Below are 19,482 nucleotides of genomic sequence, written 5' to 3' on the forward strand. Positions count from 1 at the left end.
ATGAACTGAAGCCAGGCAGCCCAGGGGAAATAAAAGCATGCAAAGTCCTTCTGGAACGGCAGGATGAGTTTTAGAGACTCTCTAGAAGATCTGACTGAGCACAAAACAGAAAGAACAGCCTTCTCTCTCTCACTCCCATCCCGCTAAAACAACGCAAAGCTGAGCAAGTAAAGAAGAAGGAAGTTAAAAGGATTGAGGTCTTGTTTTGACTGAAGAGAGATGAAGGTCTCAGCAGACCCAGCACAGCATCTGCAGCAGATTACTCGGAAGAAAACCATCTCTTCTTTCTACTCAGTGCTAATAAACCTGCTAGGAATTAACACAAGGGATGGAATGCTGCACTCTGGGTTAGAAAAGAGATTTTTTTAAAAAACAGAAACCTGGGAGTCATGCAGATCTCTTTGCAATGATTTTCTCAGTCCATTCGTACCAAGAATATTAACTGTAAAGATCGTAGTTGCCCATTTTTGGTATTCCTCACTGTTGCTCATGGAAGGGGTACACGGTGTTATCCCAACCTTCTTTTTGGCTACAAGGCACATCTTTCACAATGAAACACAGGACAATGAACAGGCTTATTTTAAGTGATGATTAAGAAATTGCTTATTATCACTGAAGGTGGAAGGTGATGCAGGGGGTTTGAAATGTACTTTGTTATTCATTTCAGATGCTCCCTTTAATTATTTAGAAACAATTCTGTGAAGACACACGTGTAAATTAATTGCAAGAAAACCCAAGAGAGATCAGAAAAGAAACCAGCTGATCTGGCTTCAGAGGATGAAAAGTGAGCATTGCACCTGAAATTAAATTACCTTGTTATAAGATACTGTCTTCAGTCTAAATCTATCAGAACACACCTGCATTTTCAAACTGTATTTTAACTTGAGGCTTGAGATCCTGTCTCCTAATTATCTGCAAAGCAAATGGAGCTTAATTATGTTTTATTTAATATGTTACAACTGAAATCATGCCAATATTATTCACAAAATCATTCACACATTTTCTACACCCCTTCTTCATCTTTACACGGGATGCCAAAGAGAATAACACAGATACACCATCTTGCTTTCCTGCCATGAAAGCTTCCCAGTGATGCTATCTGTCTGAATGACAAGAACACTATTTTTTTCCTGTAGCTGAGCTATTTTGCTGCTGGCCCTTTTAAAGTATTAGGGAAACCAACATCTAGGCAAGGTCTACCATCTCCAGTACTGCAGTAAAGGAGGATGAAAAACACGTCTACGTTGATAGGATGGAAATAGTTCATGTGTTCTGTGTTAGATACAGTTTGTAGACCTGTCCAAGCACCTTAAAACCTATCAGTAAATACTGCCAGAGTGAGAAATTCCCCCTACGTGTAAGTCGTACCTACGTAAAGTAAGCTGTCAATATGAAGGCATCAATAAGCAGATGTCCTCTCAGATCAAACTGCAGCTGCTTACGTCAGCTTTGCACAAGTCTGTGCAGTATTTTGGAATTACCTTTCATGAAATACAGTTAGGTCAGAATAGAGAACTCTCACTATGTGTGCCGTCCCACTTCTGGCCAACACACATGGCTGGGTGGTGCAACACACTGGAAGTCACCGGGCAGCACTGATCTATGGCTCCCTGCGGTTAGGAGGCGCCTCTGTTGGCTTCATTAACTTTTGACAAGGCTCTGTACTACACACAATGGGATTGTAAGAAGCAGAACCTTATGGTGTAGCACTGTCAACAGAACAAACTGATTTTTCATTTACATATTGTTGCAGAGAAACATTTAAGTCTGAGGCGTAACTCACAGTCAGTTCCATTTTCTCACCAATAGGCAAGTTGGCCATGTGGTAACATTTAGGAGAGAGCTGATACATATCAAGACAAAAATTCAGATCCAGCTAGATTTAAAATCAAAGCTTCAATCTGAAAATGTTAGTAGTATTGAGGAAAGAGCAACTCAGTATAAAACCAGGTTTACTTTGCAGAATTAAACTAGAAGCATTAGGCAAGAAGCTCACAGCAGACGCAGCACAGCATTTGAGGGAGTTATACTAAAACCCCGTCTTGAACTCTTGAGAGGAACAACGATCCTTTTACATTACCTCCACTGAAATCTCCTTTGGTGCCATGGGCCACTTGTGCTCATACTTGTCTTTCACAGTTTGTTCAGTGTTGGCGGTTGGTGCTGAGTTCTCAGGCCGTACTCCATGGCTTGTTTTGCCCACCAGATTTTGAACTGATTTTACCATATTCTTTAAATCCTCCGGGTATGGAGTGGGATAACGTTTTAGATTTATTTCAACCTGAACATTCATAAAAAGAATTAAAGCACAAATACAAAATGAAAACAGCATGCAAACTAAAACCATGGTTACAGTACTATGGCTAAGTGCAAATTCCTCAAATTGTTATTAGCCTATTTGAGGTAGCCTGTTACACACAGCTAGCCCTCACGGATTCTTCAGTTCTTGGACCAAACTTGGCAATCGGTTACACTGTGGCAACTTATGATGGAATTCCAGTGACATAAAATAATGGATGGGCATGCTTCCCTGCAAGCCTACCTTTCACCCTGGGAGAGTATAGCATTTTAATTCTGCACTTGGCCTGAGAGTACTAACGTATTAAATCACACTTCTCCAAAATGATACTGATGCAAATGCAGAACTAATTGAGCTATGCTCAGCATACAGAATTAATCAGAATTATCTATAATAGCTGAGGACGGAATCTGATCTACTGGGATCTATTTGCTCTTTGAGATGTGTAACGTACATACATGCACTCAAGTACGTGAATTCTGCTCCAGTATACAGAAATACAGGAAAACAGACTTAAACCACTACAGAAAAGTCAACCCGTGTCACACTGAACAGTACTTTGACTGACAGACCTACAGATTCCCTACAACAATCAACACTTTGAGCTTTTTGTTTTTATCACTCAGAAGTAAAGAAATATTGCAGTCATCCAAGTCCAAATCAATCACAGCTTGAAGACAGCACTACAAAATCTCAGGATTGAGCAACAGGAGAAGAGGGGCATGACACAGCACTGTCAGCAAACTGCTCAGAGTGGACAGGGAGGCAGGTTACCAGGCCAGGAGCGATCCAAGCAGGGAAGGAGACCTACTACCTGGTGCTGGCCTCTCCTTATAGCTCCCCATCGTGTCACAGACCTCTTTTGTCTGCTGTACGTCACATCCCGGCACGAGGAGAGATGCTGAGGAATCAAACAAAGCCTGACCTCAGCACGCTGCCCGTGATGGAGGCTTCCCACCGCTGCTCTGCCCTTCCATAGGCAGGAGCTCTGGCCCCAGGCACAGCCCCTGGGATGCAGCAGGTGCTGGCTCTACCTGCCATTCTCCTAGGGCTGAACTTGGGGTGGGAACGCAGCAACTTTGAATTGAATTTCCTTCAGCGAAGAACAGTGGCAGCTCCCAGAGCAAGCTGAGTGTGTCAGGATAACTGAGCTTGTTTGTGAGGCTGTGAAATTTGAAATTAGTCTGTCTTTGCTGTGTGATAAGTAAGCAGAAGCCTTTACAGCAAAGTTTTACCCAATTGCATACATGAGGTGAACAAAGGGAGCTTGCTTTTAATAGGTCACCATACAGTCATTGGATTTTACACATGTGACAGGTGGGAAAAGGGCAATTTTGGATTCAGATGATGATGGTCTGTCAGTGGGAATATTTTGGAAGCAAAATCACGATCGATTTGAAAATAAAGCTATATGAAATACTAGCGTATAATTCTGAGCCACAGTAGAATAAACATTACATATAATAGATTCTGACATGACTTTAACATAAAACGTTAAAATGTATGGCTATGATGTCATATGTTAATAAAGAACTTCAACAGAAAAAAAGAAATTAAGTCTGTAAAGCATTACTAAGGCTGTGGTTGATTTACGGTTGAAAGAAATCATTTTCAGATGTGGCCTAATGAGGCAATCGCTTTTTCAGAAAATCCGAGCCATGATTTCAATGCAAAAGCTACAGACAAGCATAGAACTGCAGTCACAGAGCAAATCCTCAGTAAGCACTAGCCAAAGAGAAATTAACTAAAGGACTTCCATGTGATAGGCAAGTCAGACAGGGATTTCAGTAAGAGCCTGATATCGCTGGGCGTATTACACCATAAAATACTGGCAGCTGTGGTGGGTGCTATGCACTAGAAAGCAGATATTTTCATTGCTGACTTAGAAATATTGCTGCAGAGAAAACTGTCAATGCGACACCAAAATAGAGCGACTCTGAAAAGAGAATTATCAAAGTTCAAAATTCTTTAAAGAAGAATTTGTTGAATAACGTTGATCTTCAAATCGGTGTTATGTAGCGTGGATGGGAAGTCAGTTTTAAATATGAAATACATAAAATGAAAACCACGTGTGCTTTTATAAAATGCAAACAATGTTTGTGGTAACCACCCCTTGCTAATTTGGGATAACCTTCAAATTCATCCCATAAGGTCCCTGGTAGTGATGGGTATCTGGTGTACACACAGAGATAGAAAAGAGGAGAAACGCTCTCTTCAGGATGCACCGATGGAAGGACGTACCTGATCAGCTCCTAACTCCTTGCTTAGCTTTCTGTTTAATAACTCTTCTTTAAGCAGTGACTAAGGTGTCAACTCCAAAAGGTAAAGTTTTGTTCTGATGAAGAGATACCGGGATCATCATGGAGGAGAGCACCGGGTTGGAGCACCTGCCCTGCAGAGAAGGGCTGAGGGAGGGGGGCTGAAAGGAGAACGCTCCAGGCAGACCCCACTGCAGCCTGCCAGGGCCTCTGAGGCTGCAGGAAAGCTGGGGGTCTCTCATCAGAGAATTTTAGCTAAAGACAGGGGGTAATGGCTTTTAACTGGAAGAGAGGAGATTTGGAGGAAATTCTTCCCCACGAGGGCAGGGAGGCCCCAGCACTGCCGCCCAGAGCTGTGGGTGCCCCATCGTGGAGGTGCCCGAGGCTGGGGGTGGCCCTGGGCAGCTGAGCTGGTGGGAAATGTTCCCTACTTGGAGCTTGGTGGTCTGCAAGGTCCTTTCCAACCAAACCATTCTATAATTTTATGGCTCTATGATTATATATGGAAATCGAGGAATCTTGTGCAGAAATAAGACTCGCGCTGATCATTGGTTTACATTCTCTCCACAGGTGGGAGTGAAAACAGGTAAATAAGAACTCCAGAAAATATATTTTAGCGTTGGGCTCTTCCCCTACAGTGGCCCAAAGGGTAAATGCCACCTTGGCTTCAGCTGCCAAGCCAAACATCGGGGACAGAGCAGCCCTGCAGGCCACGGCTCACCCACGTGGCAAAGCCCCTCATCCCAGCAGGAAGGACAGGACAGGGCAGGCTGTCCTCAGCTCATCCCCAGGCATAGGGTGGGTTGTGTGTCCAGGGCTGCTTCTGGGACACCCCAAGATGCGGCACTGGGCTCAGCAGCATTTGCCTCCCCAGTTCCCACACAGCAGATGGCAGCACTCAAACTCGACTATAGGAACAGCATTAGCTGAATGAAGGATTTTGTTTGTCTACAGAAATAGCTTACTCAAAGGAAGCATTGGTTTCAGTCATCCATAGAGTTCTGAAATATATTAAAACCAAAATGGCTACGCAATGTATTTCTTATATTACATTTCAATACCAAAAACAATGCTCGCAAATAAAAGGTAAGCAATCAATCCATCTACAATCTTAAAATTATCTATTTCTCTGTGAACATTTTTGCACACCTGGACATGTTACTCACAGTCAAAGTTTTAACAAGAAGTAGTGGAACAATGTGAAACTCCCAGGAACTCTGCTTTCCACACATAGGCTATAAATCTGAAGTTCATGTGGGGTAAAACTTCAGTTTCATCTATTTATTGTGAGTCAGATTGCTTTTTTAATTCATTTTCTGTTTTGCTAAAGTATTAAAGCAGTAGCGTAGATAACAATTATATTTGGTTGCAAGAGTTAAGTGAAAACTCCTGATTAGGAAAAATATTTAAACAAAAAATCAATTTTCCCAGCAAGATCTAAATGGGATATTAGATATTTATTATTAACAGCTCTCATCAGCTTTCACCTGGAGAGGAATACGGAATCCCCACAGCACCTAAATATTTCTAAAGAATGATGTGGCTGGAGAGTAATCCCAAGTCCCCAGCATTCTGTGTGCATTTTGTCTTAGTGATGAAATGGGTGCCCCATTAGGTGCCCAACGCTCAGCCTGTGGGTTTGGACTGATTTCTGCTATCCCAGTCATTCTGTGTGGAAAATAACCGCAAAATTCCAGTTCTGTGCACCTCAGAGAAAACAGGGATGCTTATGAAATGCGGCCAAGTATTTTCTCATTATTCAGAACAGAGAAATAGTTCAATTCAGCATCTGTATTTTGGACTCTGTCTCTAATATGTGAATGCAAAACAAACAAACAAAAAAAAACCCCATACCTTAACTTTCCCTGGATTTTCCTCCTCTTCCTTTTTTTCTTCAAATTCAAAGGCAACAGTCATACGTTGCTGTCTCTGCTCCTCCCACAAAGTAGGGTTGAAGCTATCACTGTCTGACTGGAAATCTACAGTTAAATTGCAAGCGGCAATGCAACAGAACAAGAGATTAATGCCCTCAGCAAAGACTGGAAATCACCTAAAAAGAGAAGCTCTTGGGTGATCCTGAAACGTTGGATCATTGTCTCAAAACTGTTGAGGGGGCAATGGAAGTCATAACGAAAAACACCATTAAAAATAAACGTGAATGCTCAGATCACAGAGAGAATGGTGGAGAGCAAGAGGGCTTTGGGGCACAGCTGGAGGAGGAGCATGGAGGCTCTCTACCGGGATGCAGGGGCTTCAGAGCCAAGGCCTGGTTTTGTCAGGCTCACAGCTCTGCTCCCTGTGACCCTTTGTCTGTGTCCAACTTGCTGTGTTACACTTTTCTTACCCCTTTTTCTTTTTTTTAATAAACATTAACAGTAGTGGATATTTTATAGGCAGCCCAAGGCAATTCCTGTTCTCTCTGTGCAGCCCAGGCAGGCCAACAAGTCGGACGCCCTTGGGGCTCCAGGAGGTGCCCCCACTCCTCTCTGAGAGCAATGGGCTGGAAGCAGGAGCCTTTGGTGCATGGCAGCACATGGGCTGCTCTGTGCACACCGCTGGCTTCAGGAGGCACAGCTGGAGGAGGCACAGACACTGCTGCACAGAGCCACCGCTGAGCCCCCAGGCCCCACAGCCTGCTGCTGCCTCAGGGGGGAAGGCTGATGGTGTTTTACCTTCATCGCTGCGGGGTTGCTGGGGAAACATGTAGTTAGTCAAAACTCTCTGCTTCGTTTCCGGGTGAGCCTCAGTTTGCAGGGGGATGAGAGCCTTGGACTGCGTGGGAAAGGCAAAACAAAGAGCTGGTCACTGAGAGCACGTCTGTTAGCCAGGACAGAGTTTTAGCAGGCAACAAGCAGAAAACACAGGAATAACCAAAATTCTGAATGGAAAGAACCCTCTCCATGGGCCAAGCCAACGGTGTTTGGTGGCACTTCTACCTCTCCCATTCCTCAGTCTGCCTGTAACTCCAGGATCACCATATGATCTCTAACACCAGAAATACCGGCTGCATGCTTTAAGCCAGGATGCCCAAGGAGTGGGTCCTGCAACTGTGAGGTGCTCCTGGTGCCAGCTGCATGGAGGCAACACTGAGTTCTACTCAGCTGGCTGTCATTATTGATGTGCTGTAATGCAGCACCCAGGAGGGACTGTCACAGTTCATGGATTAGAAGGTGATCTAAACCTGATCACTAATGTCAAAATGCTGAAAAAGCATTGCCTGCTTAGTTGGAAGTGTGTGTTTGGTGGATGCGTAGGGGCATTTTTTATGGAAATAAGAGAAATTAGAATCCTAATTTAGTGCTTGAAAATTTGTTCATCTTTGTATATTAATCCTCCCAGACTGTCTCCCCTCCCTTCAGCTTGAAGCCTTTTTCTTAGCCATACAAGCAAAAACTAAATTGAAGGGGAAATGCAACAAAGCACTGATGCAGCTGTCCCTTTGCTTTGCCTCAGTGGATGGCATGCTGCAGGCAGCACAGCACAGCCCAGCTCCTGTGGCTGCCTCATACAGATACAGGAGGGACTCATTCCCAGCAGCATCAGTATGCTCCTCAGCTTCAGTTAAGGAGATGTAATGGTTGATGCTGGGCTTTATTGTAGGGTGGGAAAGATGACACTATGAGAACTTACTGCAATTATTAAAACCTGCTAGGTATGTTGAACTTGTCTAAAGCTGTACAAATTGAATTTGTCTCCACTTAATCACATTCTGGAACTGCAAAATTATCCTATCCACCAATATTGCAAGGACTGATGGGGACTTATTCTAGTGCTCAGATGCTGGGTAGCTGTTACCTAAGGAATTAATGGTAATGCCACATGAACTGAGCTCCCTGGAACTAAGGAAGGCATATCTAAAATTAAGAGGAACTTAAATGAGAATATTCTCTAAAACAAGACTGAGAGTTGTTGTGCATCTTCTGTACATTTAAACTCTCACTGGCTTCACTGGAGTCAGAAATATGCAGGAAGGGAAGCATGGACAGGAAAAGGCAGAAGACAAAAATGGAGGGGTAGGGACGAATAAGGAATGGGACAAACTAAGAGCAAGGCTGAGAACAAAGCCTTGCCTCTTGGATTTCTGTTTACAGAACATTCTCTTGATAATTCTGATCACTGTCTATTACTTTTATCAGGGCACAGAAGGCTAGTTAGCAGCAAGCAATAAGCCCAGCAATGGCAAGTTTACCCAGATAAAGAATGCCAGCCAGGACTGCCTACAGCTTGGTAGGAAAGTAGCACCTGGGCTGGGACAGACCTCTTCTAAAGCTCTGCTGCAGTGATGTATGGCTACAGACCTCATTCATGGCCCCTGTACCTTACTAAAGAAATTATGAACGCTGGAAGCCATTACCTGGTTGTCAGAAAGCCACAAAGCTGCAAGTTCTTTGAGTTTAGTAAAAGTGAATGGCAAGTTCTTCAGCCTGTAAATGAGAAGGGAACAGCGTGAGTCCCTCACTGCTACATAAATTCCTTCGATACACAGCATGATTGGCTTGATCAGACTAAAAGTGCTATCATTTCTTATCTTTATTTTCTCTCAGATTTTGTTAAAATACAGCATTTTACTAAGGAGATTCCCCTTTAAGTACTTCCACATTAAGGGAGATATTTACACCCTATAACACAGAAAAGATTTGGTCCCAGCAGGACGTATAGCAAAGTCCTACCAGCTTTCAGCACAGGTGACATAGGGAACCTTTGACTTACCAGTTACAGTTTGGAACACAAATTACTCGAGGATAATGGGAAATTCATTTCTGCAGAAATGCCAGGTATAAAATCAAAATAAGACAAATTCACAGTGAACCTAAACGGCAAAATCAAACAAAACAGTAAAAAAAAAAAAAAAAAGCCTTTTCATGATATATGTGAATACCTTGCCTCAAACAATCTGCACGTGGGAGCAGGGAAGAGGTGATGAGGTGGCTGTGGAAGCTCCAGCCATGCTTTCACAGGAAGCACCCTGTTCTGAACACGGTATTTTCTCTTTGCAGCCCATCTCAAAGCACAGAGCAGCCCTGGTCACACGCTGCTGCTGCCCCGCTCCGCCTTACAGAGGGCTGCCAAAAGAAGCAGACCGCCAAAAGGAAGGACTGCAGAACATTTACTGTGATCTAACCACAAAAAGGAGGTGTAAATCCCTTCCCTGAGGGGCAGGCGAACTGATAGCACAGGGAGAAAGAGTGACAAACCTCCAGCAAAGACAAGCAGCTGCCAGCAGAACCCTCTGCCCCTCTACCAACAAATAGCCAGAAATATCCCTACGGTCATGAAGACTGTGATTTCAATAAGAATACCTTATCCTAAAGGTGATGTCCCTGTACAAGTGAAATAAATTGACATGAAGGTGTATATACTCAGTGTGCTATGAAATACCTGCATAGATCAGGGTGCTTTTACAAGTGCTTGCATGTTTAAACCTATAATTAACACCAGGAGAGTCTCTGAACCTCCTGAGATTTGGTTTTCAATGCTATCTTAAAATGCATACATCATCTCTGGAGCAGCGCAGATGGAGATGTTCTTTATGCACAGAGGTGACAAGCAGGCTCTCACAGCACAACGGTTTGGTTCTTCAATCGTGGTTATCTGGACATTTTACTCAGATCTTTTTTTTCTGTATAAAGAGACAAGAAGTGGCTTCTCAAGTGACACCTTTACTGCTCTGCCTTTGGGACGCAGCCTCTGCAGAGGTTGCTGCTGCTGCTCCCAGCTCACTCCAGTTGAGTGAGGGGTATCAGAGGGAGAACACACCTGGTAAGCAGAAATGATGTGTGGCAAGGGAATCCCCGGGCTGGTTTTACATTTCCAGCCAAACCAAACACAGAGTTCTTCATCTGTAATGGTCAGAAGCCCCAACACCTTGCTTTAAGTGTCTGAAGAGGATTGATTCTGAGGTGCCGTTAAGGAGAAAAGATGTCAAATCAGAGATCAGTGAATGGAGGCACCCAAAATCAGCGCTGATTTTTGACAATCTGCCATCAAAATGAAACCCAGCCTCTTTTTCTGACTGCAACTTTTTTTTCCACACTGAAATTCATGACTGCTTTTCAACTGTGTGAAGTTCATCAACATTTCCCCCCTATCTGCAGTAACAACACAGCTGCATCTCTCTGACTTTCATGAACAACAGAATTACCAAGAGAGGTTTTGCATTTTGCACACTTCAGAACAGGGCCTGCTGTACTTGCTGCTTACACTGGATTAGTTTGACCACCAAAGGTAAATACATAACTGTTCATCAGCCAAAATGAGGTCGTACCACTGTTACAAAGCGCCTCCAATGTTATGCATAGATGCAGCTTCATCTACTTTACATTTACTTATGTTTACTTTCCAGACTGTGGGCCAGATCCTATTTGGCCTGCATCAGCATAATTCCACTGGTTCCAAAGAACTAAGTCACAAACCTGGATTAAAGATTTGGCTTTCTCCTCTGCCTTTCAGCAGCACAGACAACGTGATTGGTTTGCTCTGCTTCCATGCACCTAACATGTGGCTGCAATCAGATAGTAGTACAAAGACATGGAAAGTTTATGACTGTGCTGCTCAACAAAGAGCTTTTCTTTTATACTAAATACTGAAAGATCTCACTAGAGAGCATGGAAAGCTACATGCATAATCAGTTTTATAAGACTAAGAAAATATATCCACAATTCTAGATTAAACTTTAATGGGTGCATAGATAATTCATTGAGAAGATGGTCAAATTAATTAACTTACAAGTAAGGGGCAAATTACACTGTACCAAAAGAACCTTTTCTTATTACGGAGCAAACAACGCCCTGCTGGAAGCTGCTGCTGGCCTGGGGCAGAGCAACCACCGTGCAGCAGCCTGGGCTGGGGGCAGCCTGGGCTGGGGGCAGCCTGGGGGCACCCAGGGGCTGCAGGCAGGGACCCCTCCAGCCCTCTGGAACACAGACACTGGGTCTAACACTCCACTGCACACACTTTCTTCCACAAACAAGTTTCATTTCTCTGCCATTTTTAAATCACTATTAACTTCAGTTTGGAATCTTTTAAACTGAGTTGTACGAAGAGCTAGATGTGATCATAAAATAATCTCTCAGTGTTACAGATATTTTCTGTATTTGTATTAGGTTGAAGTACATATGAAACCATGCTAAAGCTTAAAGGTTATTAGCAGAAATATTTCTCATAAGTTGAGCTCTGAAGCACCAACTGATTTTTCAGCAAAACACCTCTGACCTCCAGCAGCCACTACAGCACGAGATGCACGCGTCCTTCTCACACGGTTTAATTTTCACAAAGGTAACGTTTTCTTATAAGAAAAGAAAATTTTTCCTTTGACGTCCTCGAGGTGAGTGAAAACAAACTAAAGCAAAATGGCACTTTTTAAAGGGACATCCCTGAGCACCAAGCTATTGGCACCCTGTGACCCCCAGCCTCAAGGAAGTGCTGTATCAGTGCGTTATGATGTGCTGGAATGAAGACACCGGGGTAATTCAGAGTAGCCCAGCCAGGGACAGCTCTCCATGGTCATGCTCAGCAAATGGATGATAACAGGGTTTTCAGAGCGTGAAAGTTCAAAAGAACATAATTCATATTAACTCTTTCATTTACTGCTCACAAAAACACTGGAGGATGTTAATGGCCAGAAGCAATTACCTCTTTGTCAATAAGCAATGCTGTACAAATAACTGAACAGGAAAAGATACACCAAGGAACAGTCCTACATTTTGGAACGCAACGCGATCTTATGCTTGTTTCATCCAACTTCTGTTCCTGATACTCAGTGTAGCAGTCAAGCTGTGACCCCGGGACAGAATCACAAGCAATGCAAATACAGAAAGGTGATGACTGGTTAAGCTCTTCTGTAAGAACAATCTAAAACTAGAAGAAAGGTTACTTACCAGTAACCGATGCTCTTTGAGAAGTGTAGCCCAAATGTACATTCTAACAATTCTACCTCTCAATCACAGGACTCAGACCTGGAAGGACTCTGAGGAGAGAGGAGAAGCAGATGGAAGACAAATGTATCTGTGGACTACACACTGTGAAGAACACCGGTTACTGGTAAGACATCTTTTTTTCTTTGAACGAATCCCACGTGCACTCTTAGCAGTGAGCGAATCCAAGCAGCTCCCCCCAGGGACTCGCTACACGGTGGAAGTCTCTGCATCTTTCATGCATCAGTAACTGCACAACTACATTATCAGATGTGCATTGGCTCTTGAAGCACCAGAGATGCCTGGCAAAGGCAAGGATGAATCCCCAGGTAGTTGCACTGCAGGTAACTGGAATCAAAACTCTCCTGAATGCACAGGAAGGTGTGTGAAGCCACCTATGCTCCGGTCAGATGCACACTAACCCTCATTAGACTCCACTTAGCAATGTGATGGCAAGTTGGGGTTCAGTCCACCACTGCCTTTTATTACGTAGTAACAACAAAATGCTGCGTTTCCTGGGGATGAAGAGTCTGTGAAAGGGATGAAAAGGTTTGGACCTGTAAAGATAAAAGGACAGAGGGCTCCCAGCTACAGAGATGAGAAGGATAGATACAGTCTTAGTGCGTAAGGCATGGGAAAGAAAAGCTGGAGTGTAATTATCTGGTTGAAGTTGAGTTATGATATGAATACCTGTAGAAAATCCTGAAACTAAAAGGTAGCTTCTGGTCAATTCAAATGAACAAGGTCCATCTTAAATCACTGAGGGCCTTCAGAAGACAAAACAAGAGTGAAAACCTGTAGTAGCTGAAACCGTAGTATTGAAAAGGCTAGGGAGGGACTCCAAACACTGACCCACCTTCGAGCAAAATATGTCAGCTCACAAAAAAATTAAGATTCATTTTAGCCTGAGTGTATTGTTTGTCATGTTTGCCTCTTTTCTGAAAGATATCCAATGAGAACTTAATGGAAAATCCTGCACATGAAAAACGTAGGTATTTTATATTCATAAGCAGACGAGCTCCAGGCAGTGCAAAGGATGGGGCTTTTCCTCATCACGTGCTACTTCACAGCTAAGTTGTCCATCATACCTTGTATGCACGACCATTTGGAGAGCAGACTGACAACGTTCCAAGCACTTTGGCAAGTTCAAAGCCACCAGTACCTCTGCACTCTGCGTGCCTGGAGCCAGACTGCACTCCCCACGTCATGAAGAACGTATCCAGATAGAACACTTTTTGTGGAAAAATGGCATCTCACAAGAAACACTCAAGTAGCCCAGCTACCAGCAGAGAAACTCACTGGGATAAAGACAATGACCTAAGGGGCTACTGGACATGCCAGTTCAGCCACTGCTGTAGACACTGTAGGTAAAATTTGGCATGTGACAAAATAGAAGGAGATGGCTCTGATCTAAGTTATTCACTAGGAGGAACCTGCAGTGGGCAGATCCCCAGTGAAAGACTGCAACCCCTTTGTAAAACTATATATCCATGACAATCCTCAAACATCCAGCACGGGCTGACAGTCACAGCAGCAGAGTCTGCTCCCTCTGAAATTAACATGCAAAGCTGCACGAGCAGCCTAACAGGACGGACATGAAATCCTCTCCAGAGTCAGGAGCAAAAAAGTCACACAGAATGGACAGACAAATTCTAAAGGAAATCTATGATCATATGCACAGTCCATCCCCATTTGTTGTTAGTGCAAGGAGTGACTGCCAATCCTCAGAAGGTTTGGGTAAAAATTGGAGGTCTCATGCAAAAGATTCTGTCAGAGCAGTATGTAGTGTGAATGGGTCTTCCTTAGCAGCAGAGCCTGCAGAGTCCAGGGCTCAGCAGGTCTCAGAACAGGCTGCCAGGGAGAAGCCTGACCCCTGACCCAGGAGCTCCACGCCATAGTACAAAGCAAGTGCAGAGGCACCTTGGATCTAGAATTGTCTTTCTGCTCTGCCTGCACATCTGTGTATCTTCTTCCAATGGCCCAAAGGGAAAGAGCTGATGTGCTCTACCTTCTCTGTCATATCTGAAGAAGGAAGAGCAGAAGGGCAAAAGTATTATGATAACCTGGAAAAGTTCCTAACCACAAGCAGAGCCCGAGTACAGTCCTTATTAGCATGTATACGTGGACTCATTCAAAGAAGAAACGGATATTGCCTTACTGCTAACATACATATGAAAATGGAGAAGACCAAATGAATAAATAAGGATCCGGCATTAAGACTGCATCTGAGCTCTGTGCAAACTCTTCGGCGCTGAAACTTTGGAACATCCGTTTCACTAAGGTAGGAAGTTCCACAAAAAAAAAGAAATCAGCATGGTCACAGTGTGTCAGCAACAACCAACCTCAGGTGGAACTGATGCCAACAAAGCAGGAAAAAATTCCCCCAGGCCCCTCAGGAGAAGGGAATCTCTGTGAGATAATTCAACTGTTCCTACCTCTTCTAGTTCAGACCACTCTCCAGCTAGCTTTCTGATGGCTGCAACTCACTGCACAGCTTTTCAGGTTGAGTTGAGAGAACAGCTTCCCACCCCAGTGAGGAAAGGCTGCCTTCTCCTGCCCTCCCCTCCTTCCTGCCTTGGTGCACAGCCACCGTGTACCTTCAACTGCCTTTGGTGTTTGCTAGACGCCACTGGGAGCAAACTGAATATGTGGGGAAAGTTAGAATGTGACCACAACAACAAGATAGATCACTCCTAGAAGTTTTAGGGAGTCAGGCCATCCCAGCCACTTCTCTGAGTAGCCCTGAGAAAGCACAAGGAGATGTAGGGCTATTAGCCAGCAAGAAAGGGGAGCGGGAAGGACAGTGATCTCCACGCCCCAGCCTAAGGAACACCCCGAGATGCCAGTCTCAGTGTTTACTCCACAATGGAAATCCCACTGCTTTGTTATCTCTGGGCAGCCAGAGAAAAAGGCAGCTGGGCAGGAGTGCTGCTTTCATGGCAGCCAGCTGTCAGGTCAGCTTGCTCAGGAGACCTGGCATACTCCTACACCTCTGCTGCCTTCTCCCAGCAGCAAGCCACCCCCTCCCTGTCACCCCAGTAACAGGGCTCAGAAAGCAGTAATTACAGATGTAGTCATAGGCTGAAATCTGCAGCTGACTCAGCAAAAAGAAAGAAAGAAAGAAGCGAAGAAAGAAAAGAAAAGAAAAGAAAAAAAAGAAAAAAAAAAAAGAGAGAGTAGTTTTCTTCTTCCTCAACGCACATTCATGGCCTAATAACAGGTCCAAGCGATCCAGCTTAGAGTGGTTTGATGTGCCAGGGGAGGTACGACAGCTGCAGCTCCCTGGCATCTCCAAAGCACACTGAGGTGCTCTGACAGCCCTGCTGCCCCTCCAGCTGGCTGTGTGCATTAAGGTGGGGCTGCCACTGGAAGCACCCATCTGAAAACTCAACACGTGTCTGACAGGCTGCTTTCACCTGCATCCCTATGCATTCAGGACCCCCAGCTGTCTGGACAAAACTGAGCGAGGACAGGACAGGGCAGGTGGATGCAGAGCAGTGTGGGGAAGCTGACTGCTGTGCTGGGGAGAATGCTGGAAAAGAAAGAACTCAAAATGTGCCTGAAACACAGCTTCAGGCTGCAGGAGCACAGGTAGGAGCACAAACCCCCAGCACTGCGGTGTGCTGATGGGACAGAGCACCCACGTCCCTGGAAAGCACTGGGACCTGAAACCCAAGGTCAAGATCTAAGATCTGATTCTGGGACTCAGGCGGTTTCCACAAACCTGGAGTTCAGTTTAGCTTTACATACCAGTCTGTACATAATGTATTTTATGATACACAATTGCAGCGAGGAAAATGATCTAATGGAATTAAGTGAACCATTATGAATAGATGCATTACAAGGGTTTCAACATTACTTGATTTTATACTTTCTGGTCAGCCTCAATTTCACAAGACTGCTGACAGTAAATTGGACCAGGTACACAAAGTGCTTCCCCAGATATTTACTGGATACGAGTGATAAGTAGTTGAAACAGAAGAGTGTTCACACACTATGAACACGTTCTTGGAGCACGTTGATCTGGAAATTCCATGGAAAAGTCATTTCTGATGGCAGTCGGAGCACAGGATGCAGACCAAGAAAGCCTCACAGTAAGCACTGCATTTCTCAGAACAGCCATGTGCATGAGAACAGAACCTGGTGGGGTTCTGTTGGTTTTTGGCAGGACCTTCGCCCCCCTGAAGGGAGCAGAACATTTTCTTTTGATTTCGGTGGAGATGGGGTGGTATTTCACATGCTGGCATGTAATGATCTCATACAGCAGCTTGTCACAATTTCCTTATCAGGGCGCACAACACTGAATTATAAAACTGCATCCAGTTTTAAAGCCAAATATCTCACTTTCACGTGGAAACAGCAGCAGACAAAGTAAACAAGCAGCATTTCATCTCTGATAGAGCACTGAGAGTCAGATCCTTGTCCCGTTCCAACTTTGCTTTGGATGCCAGTAGAATTAAAACCAAACCATGAAGATTAATCAGGATATTTTTCCCTATAGTTTAAAAATTTCAAGTATTTATAAATACAATTTTATACGCTTTGGATGCATCTACATATATTATAGAAATATAATTTAACAAATGCCTAAAAAGAAATAGCTATTTTTTTAAAACATATTCTCACAACGCGAGTTAGGAACACGATCTGAACCATACCTGTTATCACTCAGGTTTAACACTCTCAGCTTCTGCATCTGACCTATTTCATCTGGAAGAAATTCCAGTTTGTTGGAGCGCAGGGACATCACCGTTACGTTTTTGCAACTTCCAATCTGTGAGAATGAGAAAAAAAAAAAAGCAAAGATATAATAACACTCACTCTGAAAAACATTATCATCATTCACTCCACATCAGAAGGTGGCCAAATTATCTTTTTTTTTTTCCCCATATAAATGACAAAGAATACAAAACAGAGTCAGAAAACACTGTCTTTTGACAGAAACATCAGGGAAATGCACTTTGCTACCTGCACTGCTGCTTCCCAGCAATAAAAATCAATATGCTTTTGCATAAAAATCAAATCGTTAATTTGATTTTTACCACTTTACTGCTTTTGCAGTAAATTAGTTGCTTTTACGGCCTTAACAGGGATGAAATCTGAGGCCTATCACAAAACACTCTGACGTAATTTGGAAACAGAATCAGCTTCTCACTTCTCTGGGCAGCTCAGGAAGGAAATTCTCATCCACAGCCAACGTCCTCAGGTTGTGAAGGTAACCGATGGTAGAAGGTAACGACTCCAACTCATTGCAACTGCAGTCAAATTCTTCTAATAAAGATAAACTGAAATTGTAAACGCACTTGTTAGATGCTGTGTGGGAATTAAGTAACAAAAATTTGCCATCTAAAACCTTTGGAAGTTTCGAATCATCACAATTCTGCAGCCATTGTGCCGCGACGATGGATTTATTACAGATTTCCCAAGAAGTTTACAGTAACAACATTAATTGTGCTGCTCATTCAAACCATGGAATAAAAGTTTTGGGACTCATGGAGAATACCACCATTCCCCACTTCTACTGCCCTTTTTTGCTCCATGCGTACTGTGGCTTTTCTCTCAGGTGCTCATACCAAATATGTGCATGAAAGAGGGAAGTCCAACTCGAAAGCTTGTTCAATTAAAGATGCATGCGATGATAACGGAACCAGAAAAGCTCAAGAATTGAAAAACTAATGTTGGACAACTGCTTCTAATGGAAACTGGAAGCTCTCATCCACTGAACTGTAATGGTCAAGAGTGACTTGACTTTATTTGAAAGATATTGTCTGGCATGGATGTTCTCAGCTTCTGTTCTTCCTGGTGACTTCATCAGTAAACAAATGAAGATGGCCACAACAAAAGCAACAAAGTCCTCATGAAAGTGTGCTGTATCTGTAACCACCATTGCAAAGCATTTAGTTCAGAAAGTGATTTACCATTCACCACGGCTTGTGGATGAACGCTGTGTTGAGAATAACTGCTATAATTCCAATCATGCTGATTTATCTGAAATTTCATTAGCTGTAATGTATTAACTTTAATGTCTTCTTGGGCTTGAAATCTATAGAAGAATGATCTGAATTTAGAAGAACAGACAAAAATCAGTTGCATGGGCTGCAACCTTTATACCCAGAAAGCAGAAGCAGGGGCGCTCAATCAGGTCCTGTGGATACAGGCTCCTGCCCCGGGTCCAATTCCTAAAGCCCTTTATGTAAATCCTCTGATGCTATCAAACAAGGGAAAGATAAATATATGCTTAAGTGTTTTACTAAGCTGAGTCTGCTGAGCATAGCATCTTGCAGGTCCAACTCCAAATGCCATTTGCAGGCTTGTGCTCCAAACACGCCTGCCAAAAATGAGGGTGGCAGTTCACTGCTAACAACACTGACTCAGGCAGCGCTGAAATGCTCCGTGGCTCATCAGGAAATTGGTCTCTGGAGGGAGAATTCCCTCCTCCACATTGCTAATCTTTGTGTGAGAATAATACACTCTGCAGTGGGTACCGTGCCTATCATTATGGAGAAAGAGGCCCAGTAGGAAACTATCCAAGTGGATGAGTCAGAGAAAGGAAGTTCATTTTGATGTGGGAGACACCGTCCTCATTAAGTGAGGGAAAGTGCTACATTTAAAAATAACGTGGTAATATTGGGTGATCAACCTGCTGTTCTGCAGTCACACCTTTCTGAGCAGCAGCACACATCTCTTACAACACAACTGTGGATCCTCAACAAATAGTACTGAACAGATACCAAGCAAGAAAAAAAAAGATGGAATTCCCTTCAACCTGAACAATGCAATCCGTAAGAAAATACTGACATGACAGCTTTTAAAGAATGACTCCCAGAATTGCTAAAGGTGACGTTGGACACAACATCAACTTTCCTGCAGTGTCCAACACAGCTTTGAGCCTCGTCAGCTCTCACTGTCAGAAGCGATTGCTGCACAACCAGATTTCCATTTTATCACCCATGCAGCCAACTTTTAATGCACCCCATTAATATCACATCAATATAAAGCACTACAAGAAGTG

General features: G+C 43.7%; 1 protein-coding gene across 10 annotated transcripts in view; it reads right to left on the reverse strand.

Moving 5' to 3' along the window:
* Window positions 1-19,482, reverse strand: part of LRRC7 (leucine rich repeat containing 7) — a 185,278-nt gene that overhangs the window by 21,053 nt on the left and 144,743 nt on the right. For 9 of the 10 annotated variants that reach the window (XM_052666829.1, XM_052666830.1, XM_052666835.1 and 6 more), the window contains 6 exons: window positions 17,626-17,755; window positions 17,129-17,244; window positions 8,912-8,981; window positions 7,230-7,329; window positions 6,412-6,536; window positions 2,081-2,281 (listed from right to left, as the gene is read on the reverse strand). In XM_052666829.1, the coding sequence (XP_052522789.1) occupies window positions 2,081-2,281; window positions 6,412-6,536; window positions 7,230-7,329; window positions 8,912-8,981; window positions 17,129-17,244; window positions 17,626-17,755 (742 nt within the window). The remainder of the gene's footprint in view (window positions 1-2,080; window positions 2,282-6,411; window positions 6,537-7,229; window positions 7,330-8,911; window positions 8,982-17,128; window positions 17,245-17,625; window positions 17,756-19,482) is intronic. The other variant, XM_052666837.1, reaches the window with a different exon arrangement.

The sequence above is a fragment of the Tympanuchus pallidicinctus genome, unplaced genomic scaffold (assembly GCF_026119805.1).
Source record: "Tympanuchus pallidicinctus isolate F22 unplaced genomic scaffold, pur_lepc_1.0 scaffold7, whole genome shotgun sequence".
Lineage (NCBI taxonomy): Eukaryota > Metazoa > Chordata > Aves > Galliformes > Phasianidae > Tympanuchus > Tympanuchus pallidicinctus.